Source organism: Lissotriton vulgaris, chromosome 1_1 (assembly GCF_964263255.1).
Source record: "Lissotriton vulgaris chromosome 1_1, aLisVul1.2, whole genome shotgun sequence".
Lineage (NCBI taxonomy): Eukaryota > Metazoa > Chordata > Amphibia > Caudata > Salamandridae > Lissotriton > Lissotriton vulgaris.
In genome coordinates this window covers 310,763,021-310,790,530 of record NC_141685.1, presented here as the reverse complement: position 1 = coordinate 310,790,530, position 27,510 = coordinate 310,763,021, and the positions used below count along the sequence as shown (strand labels likewise).

Here is a 27,510-nt window from a genome sequence, read left to right as displayed (position 1 = left end):
CCCGCCGGAGCCCGCCCGCGTCAGCCGCCGGTGTAGGTTCATGAGCTGTCTACCCACTGCTCCCATCCCCCCTCACACCCCCTGCCTTTTTGCCCTACTGACGACACTCTTTTCTGCTGTACATTTCACTCCCCCCGTGCTTACAGGTTACTGTCCTCTAACAATGTCCCCACTGTGCCTCAAGTTTCTGATTGCCTTTACTGTATTGCATTGTCATGCTGTGCTTCTTTCATTGCAATGGTGGAATCTTGTAATTGTGCTGTACAATTATCTCTAAATAAACTTTCTTTTTTAAATTAAAAAAAGAGGAAAAAAAATTAAGATGTAATTATCATGGTCAGCGACCAAGAACGGAGAAGCTCAGAAAGGCTTTGTCCCTCTCAAACCAACTGGCATCAAAAACTCATCTTGGTACGGGCCTCCCAGTCACAACTGAAGACATCACCAGTCACTCAGCCCACCATAGACTGCTAAGTGGCTCAGAATGACACGCTCTGGCACAGTCATATTTGCTCCAGTACTGAAGCGGGCAACTGGGGACCTGTTCGCAGCACAGTTCACTCCTGGATCGCTCTCTCGGGATTGTCACCTCCGCTTGCTGGAAACATTTTGTGCCTCTCCTCCTGCAGGTCCAAGCATACTCCTTTCCTCTCTTAGCAGGCAGGTAGGCTTCTAGGCTCTTCACATAGACTCACAACACTTGCAGGAGAAATTGTTGGCTTTGCTTTAAGCGATGTTCCTTCAGCCCTGGGAGATTGGCTGTGAGACCAGCACCAGCCATGGGACGCACGGCAACACTTTAGCGAATCTGCAGAGCTCTGCCTTACTTTGTTAACGACTTGGGACTGAACCAAAGGGGGGCTTGGATCCCACATATTCCAGAAAGGGGAGGTGAATTGACTTCTCATTCTTCATAACTAGTTTGCCTTTATTCTTGTTGAAAAGCAATTTACAGGCTACTCTCCACACAAAGCCTTTGAGCAGAGTGATTGCTCACTGAGAAATGGGACTGGCCCAAAACAGGAGTGCTGATATGAAGGGCACAATGAAGTGTGAGATCCTGGGCAACTGGTTATCAACTTCCTGAAGTAGTAATCAGGGACAGACAAAAGGGCAGGCCCTGTTTAGAAATTCTCTAACCATAAAAAAAGAGAAGCGGCAGTCTCGACCCTCGCCCTTACCATCTACCAAATGGCAGTGCTCAGGAAGAACAAATCAGCAGCCCCTTGCTAACAAAGTCTTTATGGAATTTCGAAGGGCAGCCCTGTCTCCATCCTTTTCACTTCAGTATCTGGACTCCATCATCCAGCTATTAGAATACAGACAATACACTTCTACGGTCTAAGGAAGCTATTCCCACCCTGTACCTGGTGCCATGCTACAATCATTAATCCGAAACCAGTCCCAGGATGCTTGTTTCCGGTCCAGGGAAGACATGGCTTGGCAGTTCGGGCTAGACTGTTCCCATGAGGCACAGGGTCAGACTGATTTGCATATGGCCATGTCTGAACTGGGGTGGCTGAGTGAGCTAAAGAATGGTGATGGATTAAACCCAGATCAGTTGACTGGGGTGAGTGTTTGATTTGCTCAAACGCTCCGTCCATCATCCCCTTTTGTTTCGCTTTGTTCGCCCTAAGTTGGCAGGGCATGCCTAGACATGAGTCCCTTGCTCACTTGGCCACTGGATTCAAGATAGCCTGGCTGATGAGGATTATGAATCCGAAACCGGTCCCAGGATGCTTGTTTCCGGTCCAGGGAAGCATGGCTTGGCAGTTCGGGCTGGACTGTCCCCATGAGGCACAGGGTCAGACTTTTTTGCATATGGCCATGTCTGAACTGGGGTGGCTGAGTGAGCTAAAGAATGGTGATGGATTAAACCCAGATCAGTTGACTGAGGGTGAGTGTTTGATTTGCTCAAACACTCTGTCCATCATCCCCTTTTGTTTCGCTTTGTTTGCCCTAAATTGGCAGGGTATGCTCAGACGTGAGTCCGTTGCTCGCTTGGCCACTGGATTCAAGATAGCCTGGGTGATGAGGATTATGAATCCGAAACCGGTCCCTGGATGCTTTTTTCCGGTCCAGGGAAGACATGGCTTGGCAGTTGGGGCTGGACTGTTCCCATGAGGCACAGGGTCAGACTGATTTGCATATGGCCATGTCTGAACTGGGGTGGCTGAGTGAGCTAAAGAATGGTGATGGATTAAACCCAGATCAGTTGACTGGGGGTGAGTGTTTGATTTGCTCAAACACTCCGTCCATCATCCCCTTTTGTTTCGCTTTATGCTACAATCAGGAGCATTCAAAATGCATTCTACTGGCCTCAGTACTAAGACTCTGAGAGTTATGGGATGCAATTGTAGTGCAAGGGGCATGTTAATACCATAGAAGCATCGCTTTAAACAGCAATTATTCTTTTATGGATTCTGATACCAGCATTTGTAAAATGCACAGCGACCTCCGGAGAGGTGTCCCGGTGCTGGGGCTATCGAGAAGATTAAGCGAGCTATTGCCCAGAGTCTCATTGTGTTGGGCTAACCTGCCGCTGGCACTGGGGATTGAACCGTGTACCCCGTGGTCCAGAGTCAGGCATCCTGCCCTCTGTGCCACACCGCTTCCACAATGATGACCACTGGAATATTACTCTCGGGTACACACTGAAGACCCTCAATCAAGGTTTGTTATTGCATAACCAGCAATGGGTATCTATTCCGGAAAATCACTTTCAGGCTTGGATTTTACTTGATTTAATATTGGCACTTGCTACCTTCAGACAAATGTTTAACTTGAATGTTGAAATGGCTTTCTTTTAACTTGGGAATCACTTTATTCATTGTATGTGAATTGAATTGAAAAGTTTTTCTAGAGTGCATGGCTACCAGAAGGCCTCCCAGCACTAGAGACAGAGTCATCACCGAACTAAGAACAGGAGTCATGGTAACAGAGAGGTTTTCAGGCGCTTCCGGAAGGACATATAGTTGTCCTCCAGACGAATGTTAAAGGGAGACAACTATATGTGCTTTGCAGTGGTAGGAATCTTGCAATATTTAAGCTCAATGGAAATTTAGTAATGAAACAAAATCGACTACTCATTCTCCAAGAATGAAACACAAGGTACAGTTGAAACCTTGCTCAACGACAAGTACCTTGAAGGCTTCAAACTCCAACTTCACTGAATGCCAAGTCACTTGGACTCACCCTTTTATGCTATGTTATGTTAATTGGTTTTATTAAGCTCAACAAATCGCTCCCAAAAAAGTATCCCAATATACTGGCATTATAGATTGGAACCAGAGGATCCCCAAAAAGGAAGGGTGGAGCCACACAAATAAAAATAGCCAAGTCTTGATCAATTTTATTGAACAGAAACATTTTGCCATAACCAAATATGTAGAGGCAATTCATTCCAATAATGGGTTCCTAAGTACGATAAAGAATGGCCCCCATATTGGGAGGTGTGGATGTGGTGAGAGATAGCCAATGCCAAATAAGCCAATCTAAAGTTTTTTGCGGACTGGTAAAATAGTTTTTTGCGCCCAGTATGTGCGCTCTCACCCCTCCACACCCACACAAAGCTTGTTGAATATGACACAAAGGTTTAAATATACATTGCCGCCTAATAGCCCATGCAAAGATTTCAAATTTGAATCTGCCAAGCAGCCGCGGTCCATGCAGGTAACAGCGGTGGTGCAGGATAAGGGGGGATTTCGGGAGACGATGCAGAGGGAAAATTAATTATTTATTTAATTTACCCTCTGCATCGTCCTACGAAACCCCTCTTACCTAGCCCCCCACCCCACGGCTCTCTACCTGCACGGTCCGCAGCTGCTGCCATGGTCCTTGGGTGTAGATGACATATCAATCTAGTAGCTGCATTTTGCACCACCTGCAGCCGGGGCAGCAGTGCCTCATTAGTTGCTACCTGTAAGACGTTCCCATACTTGAGGCGACTAGTTATGAAGACCTGGGTAATTTTTTCATATAATGCAAAGGCATCCAGGTAAAGATCTTCCTGAGCATGCAAAGGAATTCCCACACTGGCCTTGCGAACAGACAACACTTAAATTGTCATGTTCAGCTTGTAGTCCAACAAATGCCCAGATATTTTGCCACCTTTTTGGGGTGAGGGCGACTGCCCAACTCAGCAGACTACCGATCGTCAGTCCAGATCTTGGTGGCCTTTCCAAAAAGAAAAAACTCAGTCTTAGCGACATTAAGCTGGAGAGAATTCAGCTTCGTCCAATTTACAACACCAAATACGCAGTTACTGAACCTAGTTCTAGTGCATCATGATTATGGACTATAGACACCATCCAATTGGATGTCGTCGGCATATAATAGAATGTCTAAGCTGTATTCTCTAACAATTGTAGTTAAAAAGCCTTAGAAATTATCAAAAATAAACATAGTGGAGAGAGAAGTTTCAGTAAAGAAGAACAGAGAGGAGGGAAAAAGAAGCTAAAAAAATAGAGAAGAGAGGGCAAGTGGAAGGTGACAACCAAAGGATACAGAAGTTGATCTACACAGCCTTTTAGGAAGTTCAGTATTCAGGTGAATGCTGAAAAAGTAGATTTATGAGCTTTGTTTTTCAAAAAAGGTCAGCGTTCTCCTGACACCTCAAGTCTTCAGGGAGAAAGTTCCACAAAGATGAGGAAGCCCCAGAAAAAGTTTTGGATGCCGATCCTTTGGATTTAAATCTTCTGGGTTGGTGTAGAAAAACTCTCTTTGCTTTCGATGCCTTGCCCCCTTTGGAAATATAATGAAGAGTGGACCAGTTGTTTGTCGCTGCCACAGTCATTTCAGACGTTTCTCTTAAGGACCGCCTGTGAAACCTCATCTTTCAGCCAAAACATTTGGGCAAACAAGCAGTAGAATGAACTTCTGACTCCAATTTAGAAATATATATGTATGGGGAAAATATGAACCCCTGGATGCCACCCCAATCCCTGCCTTCACTACATGGCTGGTAATTTGTGCAACATTTACTCATTCCATGAAATGTTAATCTAATATTACATTATTTTAGAGGACTACTTCAAACTCTCAATCAGGCCAGAAAGAGATCAGGGGTTGATGTACTATCTGACAAGTTTCCTCAATTCCTGTTTGCAGTGGTGTAACTCCCCATGATTCCTGAAAATAAAAGATCCTTTCTATGCTGACTTGGACATAATCAGCTTAACTGGTTGCAAGTAACTTCCTTTCTCACTGTCTGTGGTTCTTTTTTCCACCTATGGGTGGTTCTTACTCAGAACCTCATCAGCATTTCTTGATCAGTTTGGATTTTTACTTTGCTTCTGTGATTGGTCCTTGTTAAAACTCAGTGATACATACACCTTAATGGTGTATTACTATTCTACAAAAACATCTTCGAAAGACCATGATACTCCCAGGTAACAACAAACTCAACACTACCGTGGGCAAACGCAACAGAGCAAGAGGACAGGCCCTTCAAAGAAAACTCACTGAAAAAACGAAATATATCATGCCTTCTCTATAAAGCTGAAACAATCTTTACAGAGAAATCATTGTAATTATGTTATGTTTAATATAGGTACCCCAATATGGGCTCAGGTAGCAACCTAACCTCTCACCCATATTTCTTCTGTCATTTCACTACATAACGTTTTTTTGGACTCACCTTTTGCCTAGTTAAGGTATGGCAAAAAAGATGTGGGGCTTTCCCTGAAAACTAGCCTCATCCATTATGCATGAGGAATCTTGGAAACTCAGCAAGACTACCATGTCCTGCATAATAACTATGTATAAGGGTCATTCCTTCCGTCATCCTAAGTCAGAAATGACACAGCAAGGTAGATCCCTTAGGGTGCCACTTCGGGTATATAAGCACCATATTTTTGCTGAGGCACGGAGAGGAGAAAAAGGACTTCCATGCCGACACACTGACGCAAGATGCGGAGGTTCCTGCACGCAGACACTCAGGCTCACAGTGGTCTGACATCCCCCACGGAGCGTCCACCTCCAGACCAAGACAGGGTCCCACAGTCTCTCACTTCAGGTAATGGGGTTGACGCCCGTCCGCGCCTGGACCGCGCCCAGCGCCAGACCCCCTGGCCCCCGTCCCAGCCACCCCACCCGCATTACTTACGCCACCTCCACCCTCCTAGCCCTTAACCCCGGCCGACTCTCCAACTGCGCCCAAGCTGCCCCTGGCCACACCCATGGACCCTTCTCTTGCTATACCTGCAAGTTCGACGGCACCAAAACCAACTCCTCATTCACGAACACCAAACAGAGCTCCGACACTAACCACCTAAAATGCATCCTGCTCAACACCTGATCGGTCCACAGGCACGCCATCGATCTCTGGAATCTACTAGACACCATTTCTCCCGACGTCGCCTTCCTAACAGAAACATGGATGAACGCCTCATCAGCTCCAGACATCATCATCGCCATCCCGGAAGGATACAAGATCATCCGTAAGGACCGCGTCGACCAAACAGGAGGAGGCATCGCCATCGTCCATAAGAACTCCATCCGCATCTCAACCAGCTCGGACGTCAACCTTACCAGCGCCGAACACCTTCACTTCCAGATCCACACCGACCCCAAGACCACACTCAGAGGCACACTCCTCTACCGACCTCCAGGACCCCGCGCACAATTCAGCGACGTTATCACTGACTTTATCACCCCACACGCCCTCCCCTCCGAGGAATACATTTTGCTGGGAGACCTCAACTTTCACCTGGAAAAGAGCAATGACAGCAACGCCACCTCCCTCTTGGGCAATCTCGCCAACCTCGGACTCAAACAACTTGTCACTACGCCCACCCACATCGCAGGTCACACACTCGACCCTATCTTCACCTCCAGCAAACATGTCTCCTTCAGTCACACCACTACTCTCCACTGGACGGATCACAGCTGCGTACACTTTTTCTACAACAAGACCACAAATCACAACCACCCTCAACCTACTCTACGAAGAAACTGGAACAAAATCACTATCGATCAGATCTCCTCATCGCTTCTTCAAAACCCCCCTACCCACTCCTCTAACCCCGACCAAGCAGCCATTAACCTCACCCAATGGTTATCCAACAGCGCCGACATCCTAGCACCACTGAAAAAACGTCAAATCAAACTAGGCAGCAAAAACGCCTCCTGGTTCAACGATGATCTTAAGAAATCGAAGAAACTCTGTCGCTTCCTCGAGAAGGCCTGGAAAAAAGACCCAAACACCAGCACTAGGGACGCCTTCAAAAACGCCATTCGCATACACCACCAACTAATCCGATCTGCCAAGAAAATCGCATTCAAAGACCGACTAGACAACAACGCCCACAACAGCAAGGAATTATTCAACATCGTCAAAGAATTTACCAACCCCTCAGCCAACTCCAACGACATCACCCCCTCTCAAGCCCTCTGCGACTCCCTAGCTTCGTTCTTCCACAACAAAATCGCAGACATCCACAACAGCTTCGACAACCGACCCGGAGACCAACCCACCCAACCTTCTGCAGGACCTTCATCCCCCTTGAACATCCTTAATGACTGGAACCCAATCTCCACTGAGGACACCATCCGCCTGATGAACTCTATCCACTCAGGATCCCCCACAGACCCATGCCCTCACCACATCTTCAACAAAGCAGACTCCATCATAGCACCACACCTCCGAGACGTCATCAACTGCTCCCTCAACTCCGCCACCTTCCCGGATAGCTGTAAACACGCCGAACTCAGCGCCCTTCTGAAAAAACCCACAGCTGACCCCACCGAACTCAAAAACTACCGCCCCATCTCACTCCTTCCATTCCCGGCCAAAGTCATCGAAAAAGCCGTCAACAACCAGCTCGCCGCCTTCCTCGAAACCAACAAATCCCTCGACTCCTCACAGTCCGGCTTCCGAGCCAAACACAGCACGGAGACCGCCCTCATCGCAGCGACAGACGACATTCGAACTCTACTGGACAATGTAGACACAGTCGCCCTCATCCTCCTCGACCTCTCCGCGGCCTTCGACACAGTCTGCCATAGCACCCTTCTACAGCGCCTCAGTAACATTGGAATCCAAGGAAAAGCACTGGAATGGATCACCTCGTTCCTCACCGGAAGAACCCAGAGAGTCCGCCTCCCACCATTCAACTCAGAGGCCACTGAAGTCATCTGCAGCGTACCCCAAGGGTCCTCACTCAGTCCCACTCTCTTCAACGTGTACATGAGCCCCCTCGCGGCCATCGCTCGCCAACACAACCTCAACATCATCTCCTACGCGGACGACACTCAACTGATCCTATCACTCACCAAAGACCCTAACACCGCCAAAAGCAACCTACATGAAGGAATGAAAGAAGTAGCCGAGTGGATGAAGCACAGCCGTCTGAAACTGAACTCAGACAAAACAGAAGTCCTTATCTTAGGTACCTCCCCCTCCGCATGGGACGACTCTTGGTGGCCAGAGGCCCTTGGAAAGGCACCCATCCCGACGGACCACGCACGGAACCTGGGCGTCATCCTGGACTCCTCACTCTCTATGAACAGACAAGTCAACGCCGTTTCATCATCTTGCTTCAACATTCTTCGCATGCTCAAAAAAACATTTCGCTGGATCCCCACCGACACCAGAAAAACGGTCACCCATGCTCTTATTACCAGCCGCCTGGACTACGGAAACACCCTATACGCCGGTATCACCGCAAAACTCCAGAAAAAACTCCAACGCATCCAGAACGCATCAGCTAGACTCATACTAGACATCCCGCGTAAAGACCACATCTCTAGCCACCTGAAAAACCTCCACTGGCTCCCCGTCAATAAGAGGATTACTTTCCGCCTCCTAACCCACGCACACAAAGCACTCTACGAACTTGGACCCGAATGCCTCAACACACGACTTTCCTTCTACACCCCCTCCCGCCAGCTACGATCCTCCAACCAAGCCTTTGCTACCGTACCCCGCATCAATAAAACCACCATGGGAGGTAGATCCTTCTCCTACCTCGCAGCTAAAACCTGGAACTCACTCCCCACTCACCTTGGTCTCACTCAGAACCACCTAGCATTCAGAAAGCAACTTAAAACTTGGATATTCGACAAGTAACTCCCCACCCTTCCTCAAGCGCCTTGAGACCCTCCGGGTATGTAGCGCGCTATATAAATCCTTTGACTTGACTTGACTACACCTACATACATGCTAGGTACACTTAGCTTCATCTAGTTAGGTTTGCATCGGAGGAGTACGCATTCTTAATGTCATGCATTTTATACCTGCTTGTATTAATTGTTTTAGCACTATGGTATAAATCTACTATTTATTTATTAGGCTTTATATAGCGCTACTGGACCCAAGAGTATCAGAGCGCTTTACAGGGTTGGTTAACACATCAAAACCAAAATTAACATAGTGCATATTTACTCACATAGGATAAAGGAATTTCAATCGAACAAGAGAAGTAGGAAAAAGTAACTGAGGGGTCAATATCAGAAAAGAGGACAGTTGAGAAAGTTAGAGAGAGAAGAGAAGGCAGAGAAGGAGAGAGAATATAACAGTTAATTAAATGACATTAAGTACCCCAATATTTGTTAAGAAGAAACGCCTTGAGGCTTTTTTTTAAGAGAGGGTAGGAGGGGTTGCAGCGAAGATCTTTGGGGAGAGAGTTCCAAAACATAGGGACATTACCTGAGAATGCACGATATTGAGTCTTTTTACATTTGAGTCCAGGAGGGATTAAGACAAGGGTGTTAGTGCTCCGTAAAGACCTGGAACACCCTGCTATTTGTAATTTGTCAGAGAGGTAAGAGGGTGTGTTTTGGTAAAGGGCTGTGTGAGTGATACAAGCAATCTTGTAGGTGGATCTGCCTTCTATTGGGAGCCAATTGAGGTTTTTGAGGACAGGAGAGATGTGATCAAATCGCTTACAGTCAGAGATAAGCCTGGCCGCCAGGTTGAGAACAGATTTAATTGGAGCAAGGTGGACTTTAGGGGTGCCAGCAAGGGCATCATTTATATCTGTTTCTGTCTAATGGTTGTTTCAGCACACCTATTTTACACTAGAATGACACTGGTTTAATAAATGCTTATTAAAAATGTTCCCACCGTTTATTCTGCGTATCTCTCTGAGACAAAGTGAGCTTGAGTGACTGAGCGAAAAGTACTGTACTGTTTCCACGAGTCATGATGAGACAGAGTTGTCATGTTCAATAGTTGCCAAGAGCTATCCTCTCCTTGTTAAGAGGAGTTTACAGTGGCACTGTGTGCTAGCTGGTATACAGGCGAACATACCCAGTTGGGGTGTCTGGAATCAGTCTGGACACCAATCCCACAGTCTATGTTGTCCAAACGTGCAGATCCTATATAGGTTAATAGGAACTACACAACACCTGATGAACACCATTCCAACTCTAGGAACTTGGGCAGGTGCAAACACCCTCAACCTTATGTTAGGGAGATTTTTTAGCACTCTTTTTCAACAACTTAATATTTTTTGGGGATTTAAAAGGATGGGCAGATTATATGTCAAGGACCAAGTAATCATATTAATAATATAATAATAATAATCCACATTTGTAAAGCGCAAACAATCACCCGTAAGGGTCTCCAGGTGCTGGGGGCCGCCAGGAAGATTAAGCAAGCTATTGCCCAGAGTCACATGGTGCTGGGCTAATCTGCCGCCGGTGCCAGGGATCGAACCGCGATCCCCAGATTCCAGCGTCAGTCACCCTGGCCGCGGCGCCACACTTCTCATCAGTGTAATAAAGCATGTAAATTATTTTTAAGGAGAGGATTTCATGTAAAGAGAAATCCAAATAGATACTATATTGATGTATAAAGGGGCCAATCATGCATAAAAAGGCAAACAATAGGCTAGAGCAGGAGGGAATATCTTCTAACAAGATGTTATAAGAAGTGCATACCATGTATAAAAGTGAATACTCCCTGAAAGTGAGAACGTAATACTCCTAAGAGACACTTTAGCATTCAGCTGCTAATGTTCTTTCCTCTATAAAGGAGTTCTTGTAGCTGGCTGAAACAGAGTCCATGCCAGAGGGTGGCAGAAAAAAAAACCCATAAGAGTAGAGAAGCATCACCTTACTAAAGAAAAATGCAGCAGAGATGAAAAGTAAAACGGTAATGAAGGTAATTTATAACCATGTTATTTTTCACTACTCTGTTCTGAGCAGAGTGTAAGGGAGGGCAGGGCTATTGCTGCTGAGTGGTAGCAGCAGGAAGAAGTGGTGGGCATGTTACTATGGCTGGCTGTCTTGCACAGGCCAGCCAGACATGCAGACTTAAACCTCTCCAACCCCAGCTGTCTTAGACAGCTGGGTGGAGAGCAAGCACATGCCTCCAGTGCCTTTGGGAGCACTGAGAGAGGCCACCCCATCCAATCCTGGTGCTTCTCTCATGCAGTTTAACAGCATGGGAGCAGCGCCTGGACTGATTGGGGGAGATGACTGAGGCCCGCACTGGACAATGAGAATAACACCAGAGCGAAGACATGCAGCAAGGTAAGTGAATTTTTAATTTTACTTTAATGTAAACTGAATTCCCAACATGCATTACATTAACGTTTTAAACAGTGGTGGTAGCCATTAAGTAAAAGTGATGGGGCGAGAAAAGAGGTCATGCTAACTCAGTGGATTGCTGACATGATTTAAATTAACATTTTAAAGTTAAAATGTTTAACTTTAAAATGCTAATATAAAGAATGTTGGTGATTCCGTTTACATTAAAAAAGTAAAATGAAACATTTACTTACCTTGCTGGAGGTCCTCGCTCTGGTCCTGGTGTGCTTCTAATCGTCCGGAGCAATAAACATGGTTTGATTGACTTCTCCACAATGGCATAGTTAATTTACTTATAAGTCCCTAGTAAAATTCACTACATGTGCCAGGGCCTGTAAATGAAATGCTACTAATAGGCCTGGAGCACTGATTGTGCCACCCACACAAGAAGAACTTTAAATAGGTCTCAAACCTGCCACTACGGAGCTTGTGTGTGCAGGTTACACTGCCATATCGCCTTGGCATTTAAAACCCCTTGTCAAGCCTTAAACTCCCATTTTATTACATACAAGTGCCCCCTAAGGAAGTCCCTCACTAGCCCATAGAGGGTGCTGTGTCATTAAAAGGTGGGACATATTCTTTCAAGTTTTACATGCCCTGGTAATAAAAAATTCCCTAATTCGCGTTTCACTGCTGTGAGGCCAACCCATCTCAAAGGATATCATTGGGAAGTTCTCAGTATACTTATAAGCAGTAATTCCTGATTGAGAAAGAGAAGCTCTGTCATGTTTCATATCATTGGAATGGTAATGATAAATCCTCTTTACTGAAAAATATGAATGTATCGCTACCCTTTAAAACAAATTCCACTTTTAGAAAGATGGCCCTTTTCTGCTCTTAGCCCCGTGTGACTGCAGCCTGTCTCCAATACAAGTCTGTGGTGGGTGACCGCTTGAATTGTCCATTCCCTTTAGGCAACTACACACAAAGTGCCCTACGCAACTCATATATCCAACCTGGCCTCGATCGAGATTGGCCTGAACTCTTGATGTTGCCCCTGTCCAGAGTGACCAGATAACCTTTATGTGCGTATTGCTTCCACTTTTTATTTATAAAATCATGATATGTTTTTCGAAACTGGTGTGGATTCTTTTTGTTGTGTTTTCACTGTGTTACTATTTGACGTGTTTCACAAATGCTTTACACATTGCCTCTTAAGTTAAGCCTAACAGCTCTGAGTAGGTAGCTGGCTCTTTCAATAGTGTACCAAAATGAGGTGCACTGTGAAAAGTGTTCAGGTATCCCTCACTAGTTTACAGGGGCTTGCTTTAACAATCCCAAGGTGCTCTATGTGTGGTAGTGTGGTTGAGCAACATTAAGCTTATCAGAGGGGAGTGTTAGGCATTTGTTGCACACACAGAGTCAAAACATGAAACACACACTCAATAAGGAAATCCGTCACCAATTTAGAAAAATAACAGATTTTTATATTAATTTAGACACCAAGATCTTCAAGATTAGGTAAGTACTTTTAAAGAAATCGATTTTCAGAAAAACTGAAGAAAACAGCTGTCAAATTTGCAGCATGAACCTCAAACTTGGTAATGTTACGTTAAAGGAGAACTCTACACTGCGTAAGAGTACTTGCAATCGAGTTACAGGATTGTTCTTCTGGACTTAAGGTGGGTAGAGACCAAAGTCCTTAGAACCACCAGTAGTTTTGGTTTACCTGCCCTGTTGTGTCCGTGTGTACAAGTGCTGGTTGCAATGTTAGCCTTGAACGCTACCACACAAGTCAATGGGAAAACATGTAAAAAGAAAAAGGCTGCAAGTGGGGACTGGTGGACCCTTTCCAGGGGAACTCAAAGGGGGGCTCACTCTTGAGGGTCCCTGGAGCAAGGGTGAATAGTTGGTAGGCTCTGCCTCGGTGCAGCTGTGTTTTGTACGGCAGGTCTCTTGTGTTGGAGGTTCTCGCTTTTTAGGTCGACATGGAGATGGGGTCAAAAAAGGACAACAGGGCCACTCTCAATGATGGCCTCACTAGTGCAGACATCCCACATTGGTAGTTCTGCCTTGACGGTGTTGGTGTCCAGGCTGGACACTAAACAAGCCTTGGCTGCTGCAAGGATTCCGGTACCTTGGGTATTGGTGCAGGATGGCTCCTGTGGTCCTGGCATCTTCAAGCTTGGTAGGGAGATGGATGGGTATTTTAAGGAGGCATTAGACATGATGGAGCCCTTAGGGACCCTCTTTAGTACCCCTGCCCAAGGTACCAGGGGCACCATTTACTAGGAACTTATAGGGGTGCTACAGTCCTTTCCAATTGGATTACAATTAGACATTAACTTCTTGTAGGAAAAAGAGCTGGTGTCTGGTTAGCAGGCCTCAGTGCTCTATCAGAGTTGAATACAAGTATCTAGTAGTCAAAAATGGGTTAGGGGGGGGCAACGAAAATCTAATTTCCTACACTCTGTGCCAAGATACCAGATCACAGGTTAATTTAGTGTGTATATCGGACTTACCCAGAGTAGGATTGGGGTGTCTGCTTGGACAGGATGCATCCCTCTGCCAACCAGTAATCCAATTTCTAACATTTATGTTTTGGCATTCATTTGTTTTCTGTGTTTTTATTTTCTAATATTGTTTATATTTATTTATTTTATATTTTCCCCCACTATTTCAATAGCAGAGCACTTATAGATACAACTGTTATGTTCATATTTACACATTGTGATATACAATAAATTAAACAAAGACTCATAAGCATTTAAGCAAAATAACATATGTAATCCATGCAGTGACCTATATATATGTTATGCATAAAATAACATATGTATGTAAACCATAACTAATATATGCATTTGTTAAGCAGACCTATAAGAATATCTATATATTTTTGCAGAGGCATATGCTGTACATTTGTGTTTTGACTTTTGAGTATGAAGGTCATGTAGGAAAGAGCCAACTCGAGTAGTCTTTTGAAGATCAGATCGTTATCAGTGGATCTTATGTTTGGGGACAGAGAAAGATACACCACCCATGTTTTTGTTTGTTGTATGCTAGAGTTTTTAATCGAGGTACCAATCATGGAGTGGAGGTTCCTTTGTTGTATGTAGTTGGTGATGTTATTCTTGATGAAAAGGGGTTCTGTTCCACGTATTGCTTTGTGGATGATCTTCTGGCAACTGGTAACCACTGTGGGGCCCTCAAGGCAGGGAAAATATGGGCTTGTGTCTTTATATGTAGGATTATTCTGGCTGCAGTGTTCTAAATTAGTTTTAGTCTTTTCATAGTCAAGAAAGGTGATCCCTGGTACAGGCCACTGTGGCATAAACAAGTTTAGACAGTACAAAAGAGATAGTGTCTTGGACCTTGTGTGGAAAACCTAGGTGGGAGAAAATGCGTATCAGGGTTTTCATAGTGATGAAGCTTGGTCTTGCTAACTTATCCACTTTGTCATTCATTCATAGCTTGGAGTCTAAGGCAATTACAAGGTATCTTACTTACTTGGATATTTTAGGAAGTGGTCCCAGGTTGTCAGGTCAGGCACAGAGTGGGTCACAATATTTCCAGTCACCAAATGCGAGTATTTCAGTTTTTAACACATTCAATTTGAGATGGCTGCTTGTCATCCACGGATCGAGGGCTCCGAGGCAACTGAAGATTTTTGAGTTTCCAGTGACTTTGGGGCTTTCCAGTTTAACAAAAATGTGTGTGTCAACTGCATAGTTGTAGCATGTGAGCTGAAATGTATTTGTCATTGCTGGTAATGGCTTGTAGTTGTTGAAAAGCATGGGTGAGATGATAAAGCTTTGAAAGACTCCTTATTTTGTGAGGTACGATTTAGATGAGAAAGGGGGACTACGGATGAAATTTGTTCTTTTTTGAAGGCAAGATGTGATCCAGTCAAGAACAGTCCCCTCTTTGCTGGCTATGTAGAGTCTTTGGATTAGAATGTCATGATGAACTGTGGCGTAGGCAGCTGAAAGGTACAAAAGGTACAAGAGAAGTAGTGCAGTGACCCCGTTCTGGTCCACTGCATTTATAAAATCATCCCAGCTAGTGATAAGAGCAAATTATGTGCCTCTTCCTGGATGGAATCCTGTTTGGACATCTGGAAGTTTGGAGTTATCATCAATAAATTGTCGGGTTGAATTCTGCTCTTCCTATCAGTTTGCTCAGGAAAGGTGCATTTGTAATCGGTCCATAGTTGTGCAAGTCATGCAGGTCCAAGTATGGTTTCTTTAATAATGGGCATATGTATGCCTTTTAAGTCTTCTGGAAAGACTTCTGTAATTAACGCATTATTGATGATTGTTCTGCCTGGTGTGTCAACAGAGGTAGTCAAAAGAACGTTCTAGAAGATTTGTGGTTGACAAGAGTCAGAAGGGCAGCAGGCTAGCCTGCTTACTTTGACTAGATCCATAAATTTACTTTCTGGTTGTTGTTTAAAGGAATGTAGAGACTGGGTTAGACTACCATTAAAGGGGAATGATGGAAATTGTTTTGTGCTGGTGGTTTGTCAATTTAGGTTTACAAAATTCTGTGAGAATTTTGTAAAATTCTTTATTTGTACATGTAGCATTTTAAATTCTGTTTAAATAGTACCTTTTTTTAACTTTTTTGATTGTTGACTTATATATTCTGTTACATTTGTGTTGGTGAAGTTTGTCTTGATTGATATTTGTTTTTAGTCAGGTACGTTGCTCCTTTACAATTTATGGTTTTATCTTTTTTAGCTCTACATTCATCCAAGCTGCTTGGTTTCTTTTGTCCTGCTTTGTTTTCCTTAGTGGTATTAGTATGTCAAAAGCTTCCTGGAGCCATTAAATTTATTGTGTCTAGATCTATGTTGGATGTTATTTGTGTTTCCAAGTATTCAAAATTGAGTTTGTTACCAAAGTGGGCTTATGTGTGATGATTTGTGGGGTTTTGCATTGGAAGCTACTGGATGGTGGTCTGACAATGTGACTGGAGTAATCATGTGAAGGGTAACTAGTTCTGTATTTGCAAAAATGACATCTAGGATGTGTACAGCAATTAGTGTGGGTTTGTGGATGATCTGATGAAGGTTCAGTGTGTCTTAGCTAGCGATTATAATTCTTGGATGGGCTTATTAGGTTTGTCGAACCATATATTTAGGTCAAAATTAATGCATCTGTTGGAGTGTAGTGTCATCAGGCTTGAAACTGTGTCTAGAAAAGTGTCTGGGAATGTTCCATTGCTAGGTGGTGGTCTGTAAAGAAGGAGGAAGTTACAGGAAGAAGTTGGTGTAGGGTTGCATCTGGTGATGAGGGCCTTCCAGTCTTGTATGTAAATGTCATCAGCTTTGGTTAGGTTTATTGTTTACTTGAATATAACAGCTAGTGCGCCTCCTCTTTTGCCTATGCAATTTTTAGGTGACAGTGTGATAGCCTGAAGGAACAGCTTCATGCAATACCAGAACCATGTCATCTCCCACTCATGCCTCAGTTATGAATAGTGAGGTTTTAGGTCAGTGAGTAGGTCGTCAATATGGCATTTGGTTTTAGAGAGTCATCAAGCATTTATAAGTAGGCATACTAGAGATTGGGTTAGGGTGGTGTTGTGATTGTTTTCTAGAAGAGTGAGTAGTATTCTTTGAACTAGTAGCAGGTATGTTCTTAGGGTTGGCATTAACTATCAGGATAGCAATAGTGTTGTCTACATCATAAGCCTCGCCCAGCAGGCTTAGAAGGCATTTTGCTGGGTCTGTGTGTGCAGGTGGTGGAGATGGTGACAAAGTAAGTTGGTGGGCTGTGTTATTTTTGTAGAGTAGTTTTGTTGTGTAATAGCTAAGGAGATGCGAAATTGTGTAGAGTATTATGGTGTTTATTTTGTTTGCATCTGTTTAGGGTGGAAGGTGTATGGGTTAAGGGTGGACCATGTGGGTCATGTTGTAAGGCTCTGAATTGTGCTATGGATAAGAAGCGGTGAATGAGTATAATTGTTTTGGGGTGTACGTGGTAGGTTGTGTGGTGTTTGTGCTAGATGTTGGTGAAGAAAGTTGGTTTAGAAATTGTATTATTTATGTAGCCATGAGGGTGGGAGTGGGTCTTTGTTTTCTATTTTGTGACAGAATATATTATGAAATTGTGTGTGCGTAGTTGTGATGCATTGGTTGTGTGTTATGGTTTGTTTCTGTGGAGTAGTGAGACAAGATATGGATTGAGTGAATTTCTTTGAAGGATTTGGACATAAAGTACTGTTGGTGAGTGAAAATTGAATAGTAAAAGGGTGGTGATGTGTGTTAGAAGACAGTGTGTGTGGCGTGTGAGAAGAAATAGGGGGTTATGAGTATTTGTATTAGATTTTTGTAGCAGGAATAGGTAATATGTATGGTGGAGTGTAAGGATTGTTTGGTTGTGTGTTTTTGGTAAATGGAGGAGGAAGGTGTTGTAGGTGGATGACATGAGAGAGGATGGACTATAGGGTTGGTGGTGATGGAAAGGGGTCGGTTAAGTAAGTAGAGGGTAGAGCAGGTGTTTTGTATAAACAGGGAGTGTGTATTTGAAGGGATAATGGGTATGTATATTTTGGGTTTGTGTTGTGTTAATGGCAGATTGGTGTTCTGTGTGAGGGTGAAGGTGGCATTATGTGGCAATACGGGTAGAAGGGTGGGTAGATGTGGTTTGTGTGGGTTTTCATTTGATGAGACATTAATATGTGGTTAGAGTTTGTGTGTTGTAAACGAGAAGATGGTGCTTGCATGTTAGAGGGTGTGGTGGCTTAGGGTATTTGCTGCTAAATGGAAAAAAGGGCAGAATTTCTTGCTCAGCCCGAACAGGTCCAAACAGGAAACTGCACTTGTCCTCTACACCCTTAGCCTCGACGCCCATGCAGAGATGCCCCATGGTTAAATAGCCCTAGTGATCAGGTGACCTTGGACCAATCAGTGCCCTAGCCCTAAACCCTATGAGCACTGGACCTATTAACCAATCACAGCCCTAGCCCAATCAGCCAATCATAATGCAAACCTTAAGCAGCCCTAGGTTCGACAGAAACCCTAGCCCTAGAAACCAATCAGAACACATGTTCAACAGTCTATATGGAGCCTATTTAAGGAGCATGTGACCTTATCTTAAGGTAGCTGTGCAAGCGTTAAGAGAGGGCAGAGGCCAGTTCAGGTTTTCTGTGGGCCAATCAGTAAAGCAGAAACTGGTGTGCAGTGGACGGGGGGAGTTGCTCTTGAGAACACCTAAAACTTTTTCCAACTGAAATTCTTTATTCATAAACAACCAAGTTCAAACTTAAACCAGATACCATTCCGCTGCCTAAGGCAGAAAACATTTAGTGTGCAGTCCCGACGTGTAGAGTTTCTTTTGCAATGTCGGATTGGCTATCAAATATGGTTTCAACAATATAGAGCTCTATAGAGCCCAAGTAATGTTTCTAACCGAAACACAATTACTCCAGGCCAATTTCCTACTGATTGCTGATTTTGTGGCAGAAAAACACAAATCTGTTCAGATAGAAAGAAAGGGGAGAGATAGCAGTTATTGCCCATTCTTTCTTATCTATTCAAACTTTCACCATCTGGCTCAACCCAGGAGGCGAGTCCCTCACAACAGGTCTAAGAGTAGATAGATGTAAGGCAGTGAACTTCATTCTCATATGTAGGTCACCACCATTCTACAGAAAGTCATCAACCTTCACTTTCTGAAGAAATTGTTACATTTTATCTTCGTAGAGAAAATCTCATTCTTCTTGCAGATCTTAGCCTATGGTTAGAACGATCTACTGTAATTTTGGGGCCACTTCCCTACTCCCGAAATGGAATTAATGCTCGCCTATGTCAATTGCTAGAAAAACGTTTTTTACCATAACTGGTGTTCTTCAAAGTCAACTCTACATTTCATGAACAGCAGCAGGTTTTCACACAAGGCAGAGAACCAATCTGGTAGTATTATAAACTCTAGATGATCGGAGGATGCTTGTCAACAGAGAGAAGGTAGTAGTGCTAACCTAATAAGATCTGTGTGCAGCTTTCAACAACATTGGCATGAATATTCTAGTCTTAACCTTGGAGGAAGTCAGATTTGGGAGCACAGTTTTCCAATTAATCAAATCCTTTTTTAATGGGCTGAAACAACAGGTAAGGCTATCCCCTTAGCAATCCAAAATAAAACCTCCTACCAGCAGAGTTGTGCATGGATCAAGGCGTCTCACCTTCCTTTGCACTTTTACCTCCTAACCTTGACTAGACTGTTTCAGCAGTGAGGCGCTAAGTTCTACTGATGACCCACAGCTTATCTATAGCCTGCCACAACTTGGGGGTTGACATCAACAAGGGCAAGCTCACTTGTCTCTCATTTCTGTACTTTCTGCAAGGTTATTGACAAACTTTTCTGCTCTCTTCTAGCCGTATGTTAAGGAATGGAGTGGATGTACGTGGTGTTGTATTGAAATTTGTGTTGAGTAAATATGTGGCATGGTGCAATTTGGAATTATGTGGACTGAAATAATTTTGCATTGTATGGATTTACATGAAGTGGCATTTGAGGCATGGAATGACGTAGTGGAGATGAATTATTTGGCATGATGTTGAATTATATGGTGTTGATTGCAATTATGTGGAGTGTAAGAAGTGGGTTGAGTGGAATTCTTTGTTGTGGAATTGTGTGGCGTGGAATTGTGTGGTGCTGGGTGGATTTTTGTGTAGTGGTATGATTTAGCAGGGTGTTCAGTGGAATTATGTAGATAGTACTTCTGTGGTATTCAATGTAGTGGAATTATGTGGAGTGGGGATGTGTGTCATGAAGTGGAATTAATTTTAGTGGTGTTTTGTGGTGTTGAGTGGCATGTAGTGGTGTAAAATTATGTGGTGTGTTGAATTCTGTGGTGTGTACTGGATGTATGTGGTTTGTAGTGGGCCTATGTGTTGTGGAAAATAAATATTTTGTTTGTAGTGGAATTATGTGGTGTGAAATGGAATTGTGTGGCATTGAGTGAAATAATGTTGAGTGGAATTATGTGGCATGGTATTACATTTATTTTTGTGGAGTGTTCCTATGTAGCATGGGGTGGATTTGTGTGTGTGTAATTAGGTGGTATGGAGTGGAGTGTAATTATGTGGAGTGTAATTATGTTGCATGGTAAGGAGATGTGTGGCATTGAATTGTGTGGTGTGGAATTGTGTGGAAGTACGTGGCATGGTTTGGAGTGGAATTGTGTAAAGTGGAATTGTCTGGCATGGTGCGGAGTTGAATTATGTGGATTGGAATTGTGTGTTTTGGAACTAAATGGATATATGTGGAGTGTAAATATGTGGCATGAAATGCAATTATGTAGGTTGCAGTGGAATTATCTGGAGCTAAATTGTGTTGCATGGAGTGGTATTATGTGAAGTGGACGTGTGTGGCATGGAGCAGAGTGGAAATATGTGTAGTTGAATTTGTTTTATTGTAATTATGTGGCATGGAGTATAATGATGTGGAGTGGAATTGTGTGGAGTTCAATTGTGTGACGTGTAATTATGAGATGTGGTGTGTGCAGTGCAATTATGTGGGGTGATCGTGTTGTAGGATTGCGTGGCACTTAATTGTGTGGCGTTGTGTTGAAATATGTGGAGTTGAATGCTTATTGTCTTCACGGGTCAGCTGAGTGTGGGGCAGACTCTGAATCGGTTGGCTATATTGTCAAGTGAGGTCTGCGAGGCTTGGATTGCTGTTGACTTGGAATGCAGGCAGTGTATCTGCTGCAGTGCTGAGGGAGTCGCTTTCATGGGAGGGGAGACAATGTTTTCTCTTTTCTGTCCTCTCACCCATGTCAATGTCATTCAGCAGCTGTTTATGCCTCCTCTGCAAGCACAGAGTCTTGCTGTGACTCCTGCTTCGGTGTTGAATTTATCACTGCTCTTAAGTTTCAAGGGGGGCTCCTCTGTGGAGAGGGCAGCATGGTGATTAAAAGAGGTGGCTCGCCAAGTCCCCTATATTTATTTACTCAGTGAGCTTGTTTTCAGCCTCTATTCTCTTGTGAAGCAAGTCCCTAAAATCAGATTTGTTCTGCCAGTTCATTTCTCGCTAGAGACTTGTTCTCCCGGAAGGCTGTGTCACATTTTGTTTAGAACCACTGGCTTTTCTGCAGCTTCTGTCTCTGGCAGCATGTTTATTTTAAACTTGCATCAGAATGAGGGGCAGAAATGAAGTTATTCTATTCCCACTGCTAGACCATGGCAGCAGCAGATAGTCTGCAGTGATGCCCTTTAAATTAAAATCCGCAGGGGGGGGGCCATTAAAGCAAGAAACAAAATAATTTGTTTGTAGAGGTTTTTGGTTTCCCGTTCAGAAACGGCATGAGGGCGGGTGGAAGGAATAAAGAAACACAAGCAACGGGTGGGTGAGGAGGGGAATAAAGAAAGACACACATTACGGCATGATCTGTGGAGGGAAAGAAGCAATAGCGATCGGTGCGAGTGGGAGAAGATTGAGTGAGTGAAAACATGAGCACTCATGTGGAGTGCTCAAAGATAAATAACAAGCATTGAAAATGCAATAGGTCTCGCCTTTGATTAAGTTAAAGCCATGTGCTTTGCTAATGGTATTGTATAGCAAAGCAAATTGCTTTAACTTAATCAAAGGCGAGACCTATTGCATTTTTAATGCTTGTTTCTTTTTGTCAATGTGGAACAGCATAGACATAAGGCACTGGTAAATCCCCAACGAGTGATGAGGCTTATTGGCTTTAACAATGCTTCTTAGATAATGTACACCTACATCTAGCCATATTTTATCAGTGTTGGGGTATTAATAACGCACCAATCCGTTAGCGTCGGCTAGTCATCGTAATTGGTAGAGTAGTTCAGGCCTGTCTCATTCTTGTTTTCTGACCCCTGCCGGCCGTAGGCATTGCGGAGAGTATAGGTTAAGGAAAACGTTACATTATTTTTATTTACTCTTTTCTGCTTTCTATTTAGCTTAGCTCATTTTTCATTTCCTGCACATGCGCTTTTTGGACCCTGTATATTTTTGATGCGCTTTGTCACGCTGTCTTTGCTGCTTTTGGCTGAAAGATTTCGGTGCATTTCTGGTGGCATAAAAACACAACACCTCTAAACAGCATTGTGTATAGGGTGGTGGCTCAGAGACACATAGCGCGTGTATCACTGCCTGTCAATAAGGCGGCCAAATTACACATGTAAGCAGCACAGTACAGCTTATGAGTATGGAGGCCAAAAAACACATGGGCATGTAAGTGGCATGGTCTGTCAATATGGCGGCCCAGAAACACAATGCAGATGTAAATAGCATGGCCTGTCCAACTATGTGAAACAAGAGCCCCTCTCCCAGGGGACGTCCCAGGACCAACTACATCAGGTAGAAACTCAAAGACCGCGAAACGTCCAGCGCCAGACCAGGGTGATAGGGCACATTGTTTACTATTGATGAGGCAAGCACCAGAGAAGAGGAACTCAGTAAGCAACCTACTGTGGCCGAGAGCTGAGGCCATCGATGCGAGAGGGGCACTCACCTGCCGCCGGCATCCCTGGAACCAGCTTGAGCGGCCCAATCTGGCAGATTTGGAAGGATGTCCTGACCTCATAGCAACTGGGAGGCTAGGCCCTGCACACGCACAGTAAAAGCAGCACCAGAAGAAGAGGTGTTTCAGACTCTAAAAGCAGCACCAGGGAGTCGGAGGGGCACCCTCCTTATAACTTCAACCGCAGCATCGTCAGCTGGTCTTGCGGTTGGCACAAATTCTGGGGTACCATCTTCAATTGAGGGAGGGGTAATTATGGAAAGGAGGGGAGAGCGAGCAAGTGCAGGGGGTAATGTTGGAATAGGGTTTAAGTTAGATGATGCACCTAGAGCAGGGGTGCGGGTGGAAGTACACTTGAGACGGGAAAGAGTAGGCAAGATCTTGACCCCCCCCCCCGAGTATGGGAGTAAACAGCAGGGTACTCTAGGGGCGTAAAGGACAGATAAAAAAAGTGTCCGAGAAATAGGGAGGGGCAGGTAGTACCCCAGAGTGATGTCTCCTTGGGTCTGGGAGGGCTAGTATTGGGGTCATAGGACAGGGGCGGGGGACTCTTCTTAGGCTACGAAGGTAACAGGGACTCCTGGGAGGGGCGTGGAGCGCACGATGCAGGTTGTATCATGGGAAAAGAGGTCAGAAGCGTGGAGACGGGTAAGGACAGGGGCGAGGGAGTCAGGACAGGGAGAGGAGGGAGGAAATCGCCAGAGGTCCAAGGGTGAGGAAACGTGAGATATCCAGGACAGAAAATAACAAGCACGGCTGAGCAAAAGTGAAAGCAATCACGCTAAGGCCACACTAATTGAAAGCACACCGCTATGCGCACGCATGTGCGACGGGAAGACTAGAGCTGCTTAAAACAGCAGCTGACATAACAAGCGCACAAAACAAGATGGCGTCAAACTGTCCACTGTCCTACGTACGTGTGCATGATTTGCTTTGTCTCAATACGAGAGCAGCCATGTTTGTCCATCCATACGCGTGCATGTTCAGCTTTGGCTGAATCGATCGCAAAAGGATCTCACAAGGCGAGGGAAGCGCATGCATGCAGCTAACGCCAGGCGAGACCTAAAAAAACAGTCCCTAAAAATGAGCAGTGGATGGACACAAGCACTTGGTCCTTGCTCTAGGGAGTGCAAAACACAGTAAGAGGCATGACTCATACATCCTTTGAACAAATAGGAACAAATGATAAGAGAGTGACAAGGAAGCAATCAGATGGTAAGCATATGGGTGGGCTGCAGCCCACTGTTTGTAAACAACATGTCTCCAAGAGACAGCGTATGTGTGTTTAAGTCGGGACTAAAAAGGGCCGGGCCAGACACAGGAGAGCAAAACCACTAAAAGGTCCAGACTTCAACAATTTAGGATCTAAATGATAAAAGTAAGTAGGTGAACAAGCAGGATAGAAGTTAACAATTCAAACTGGCCTCTGAATACTCAGGAAAATAAAGGTAGAAGGCAATAACATTTAAAATAAAGATAACATATGGTGAGAATGCATAACCACGGGAGCACTAAAACATAACAAACGAGGCAACACTAAACCATTATCCATAGCAGGGGGCAAGAACTTATTATATAGAAAAAATTAATAAAACTGTTTTATGACGCTCACCATGTGCAATAATGTGCAACGGAATCTGCCATAGCCAACTGGCAATAATTCAAACCATTGCCCAGCAACAGTGAATGAAAGCTTTTATCAACATTTCCAAAGAAAAGAAAACATGATCTCCATCAGGCCATTAACTATTGTAATCTTGAAAACAAGCTTTCTATATTTTTTCAGTTGATCTGTGTCATTTCAGGACAAGGCCGGGAAGCCACACATGTGTAGTAGAAAGTAGTAGTCCTGAAGACACCAAAGTGACTGAGTTTCTGTGAGGTCCAGTTACATCTGAGGTTAAATTGAGGATTTGCATTATAAAGTAGGGTTGTATGTCGAAATATGGACTACGCTCATCAGGCGTCATAGCACCCCTTAGATGCATTAGGCATCTGAGGTGGGAACCCAATGATGAAGCATGCCACCAACTAGGTTGGTGGGTGAGGGTTCTTTTAAGAAACCCAACAGTTTGTCTGGCCCATGAGTGGAAGACATACACACATGACAACATTTAATGTTCGCACCAATCTCTGTCCGGGCAGACACTGACTTGAGAACAGTGGATGCAGTCACAGTCTGCTCGCACTAAGAACATGATCCAGTTATGACTCCTGAATGCTGGGATCAGCCCTCAAGATACATATTATCTACCACCATGAAAGCAATAGGTCTCCAAGACCATGTGACAAATGGCACCAGTGACATTGCTTTGAGGTGCCTCAGTGGTCAAGTGACATTACATGTGACTCAGTGACTATGAAAAGCACAGATTCTTCACAGCGCTACACTTGAAAGTTACATGATCTTAAATGGAACATACTGTAGTTTTTTCTGCTCGTTCCTACTAATCAGCCAATTATCTTGGTGTTTACTTTTGAGGTTTATCGCTCAGGTTGGGGCAGCGACAGCATTAATAGACATCAGTACAAAATCAAACCACTGACTCACCTTTTCGATGTACGTATAAAGGACAGACTCAGGGGAGAGGGAACCATTCTGGATCTTCTCAGTGAGCTGCACCAGGGACAGTGAAAGGATGGGTCCAGAGTTTACCCCAGGATTCTGAAGCAAGAACATAAAACACCTTTTATCAGCAAATGTTCCTTTAACTTGGCATAAACCTTACAGTTTGAAACTTCAATTTTAGATTCATAAAAACAGGCCAACAACATTTTAAAGAGTCAGTAACATGTTCAAAGAATAACAAATCCTACACTTCTAACCATGCCACTTAATCTACCTCCCTACACCCCTGATCGTGCCATTTAATCGAATTTCGTACACTCCTGACCACGCCATTCAATCCACCTCACTACACTCTTCCTAACCATGCAATTTAATTCACCTTCCTACACTCCTAACCATGCCATTAATCCACCTTCCTACACTCCTAACCATGCCATTAATCCACCTTTCTACACTCCTGAACATTCCATTTAATCCCCCTTCCTACACTCCTGAACATTCCATTTAATCTACCTTCCTACACTCCTGCCCATGCCATTTAATCCACCTTCCTACACTTCTGTGCTGTAGCAATTCTGCACTTTAAAATCTGCAAAGTGCTTCTAGTTGGATGATGTTTCTCAGTTCTTCAGCAATCACTACCATGCAAGGAAATAGTCTGCACAATCAACAAAGAGAAAGGAGTTTCCCATCAAGTTTTATTTCCTCTATAAAGTATATACAATCAAAATGTCCAGGTAAAAAGGAGATTGTGAATGTTGTGGGCAGACTGCAAAATGAGCCGAATAAGTTATAAAAGTTGGGAATCTACCATGATTGAGTGGACGCGAGCACATTCTCTTACAAATGTGGAGGAACCTGTAGCAGATATGTTTTTTCAGATGTATGTATTTCAGAAGTATATAGGAAACAGATACAGCCACCTCTCAGTGCGAGAGCAATCTCAGAGCCAAACCAACAATGGCAATTGTCCGAACCACATTGATCAGAGAGTAAGAGATTATTTTGGCTGAATGGTTTGAAAACAGAGTTCCTATTGATGGGGGGGCTAAAAACCAAAATGGCTTCCGAATTGCCACCATCCTTGAGAGAACACTCAGCCCTAACAGAACAGCTTATTAAGTGGCCAATGTATAACTCTGCATTGTCCCACAACTCAACTAAAAAAGCTGCAGAGCGTTGTTAACCAATTCCCACTGTGCTCAGGTCATTGATGTACTGCCATTATGATATATATAGTGGCACACTGGAAAAAGTTAATTGACAAAGTCAACTAGTAGAATCCCATGTGGTAAAAACGGACAGAAGCTGGACCACATAAATCCAGACATGAAAACATTCATTTGGCTCCAATGGACGCCAGCATCAAGATGAAACTGTTACAGTGCTTTAGTCAAAAGCACACAGATTTTCAATTTTTGGTAATGGTTCAGGTTACTCTTTAGTCAGGTCAACAAAGACACTCGTCAGATTCTTAGGAGTACAGGGTTGTTGAATGTATCTGGTGCCTTCAGTCTGGAGCAACTGGTCAGAGGTAGAAGATGGAATATAAATGTACATTAGAAAATAGAATTGGAGTATGTAAGAAGATGGTTTGAACTGTGGTAGTTGGCATGCTTATGATTATTCACGCACCCTACCTTTCGCTTTTGGTTGCGCCAATTGATGCTCTGTTTTAGATTATCCTTTTTCTCAAGCAACTCTTGCTATTTCATGATTGATGAAACTTTCCTTTTCTCCCTCAGGCTTAGGCTTAAATGGCCCAGTCCTAAAGATGATCCCACATCTGGAGGATCAGGAGTTGATGTCGGAGTGATATCCAAAAAAGACACCAATGTAGGCAACAAAAAGAATGCAGAGGACTATGCTGATAAGAAATTATAGCAGAAGTCATATAGGTAACTCAAAAACCTGCCATGCTCTTGGTAAATTCTGCAACAGGTGCAGGATAAAGGACACTTTGGGAGAGT

At 44.0% G+C, this 27,510-nt stretch overlaps 1 protein-coding gene across 1 annotated transcript in view; it reads right to left on the bottom strand.

Annotated features, from left to right (window-relative positions):
- The window catches only part of FAAH (fatty acid amide hydrolase), a 430,791-nt gene that overhangs the window by 269,861 nt on the left and 133,420 nt on the right, over positions 1-27,510 (bottom strand). Inside the window, exon 2 of the mRNA XM_086952348.1 lies at positions 25,523-25,636. Within this exon, the coding sequence (XP_086808474.1) occupies positions 25,523-25,636 (114 nt within the window). The remainder of the gene's footprint in view (positions 1-25,522; positions 25,637-27,510) is intronic.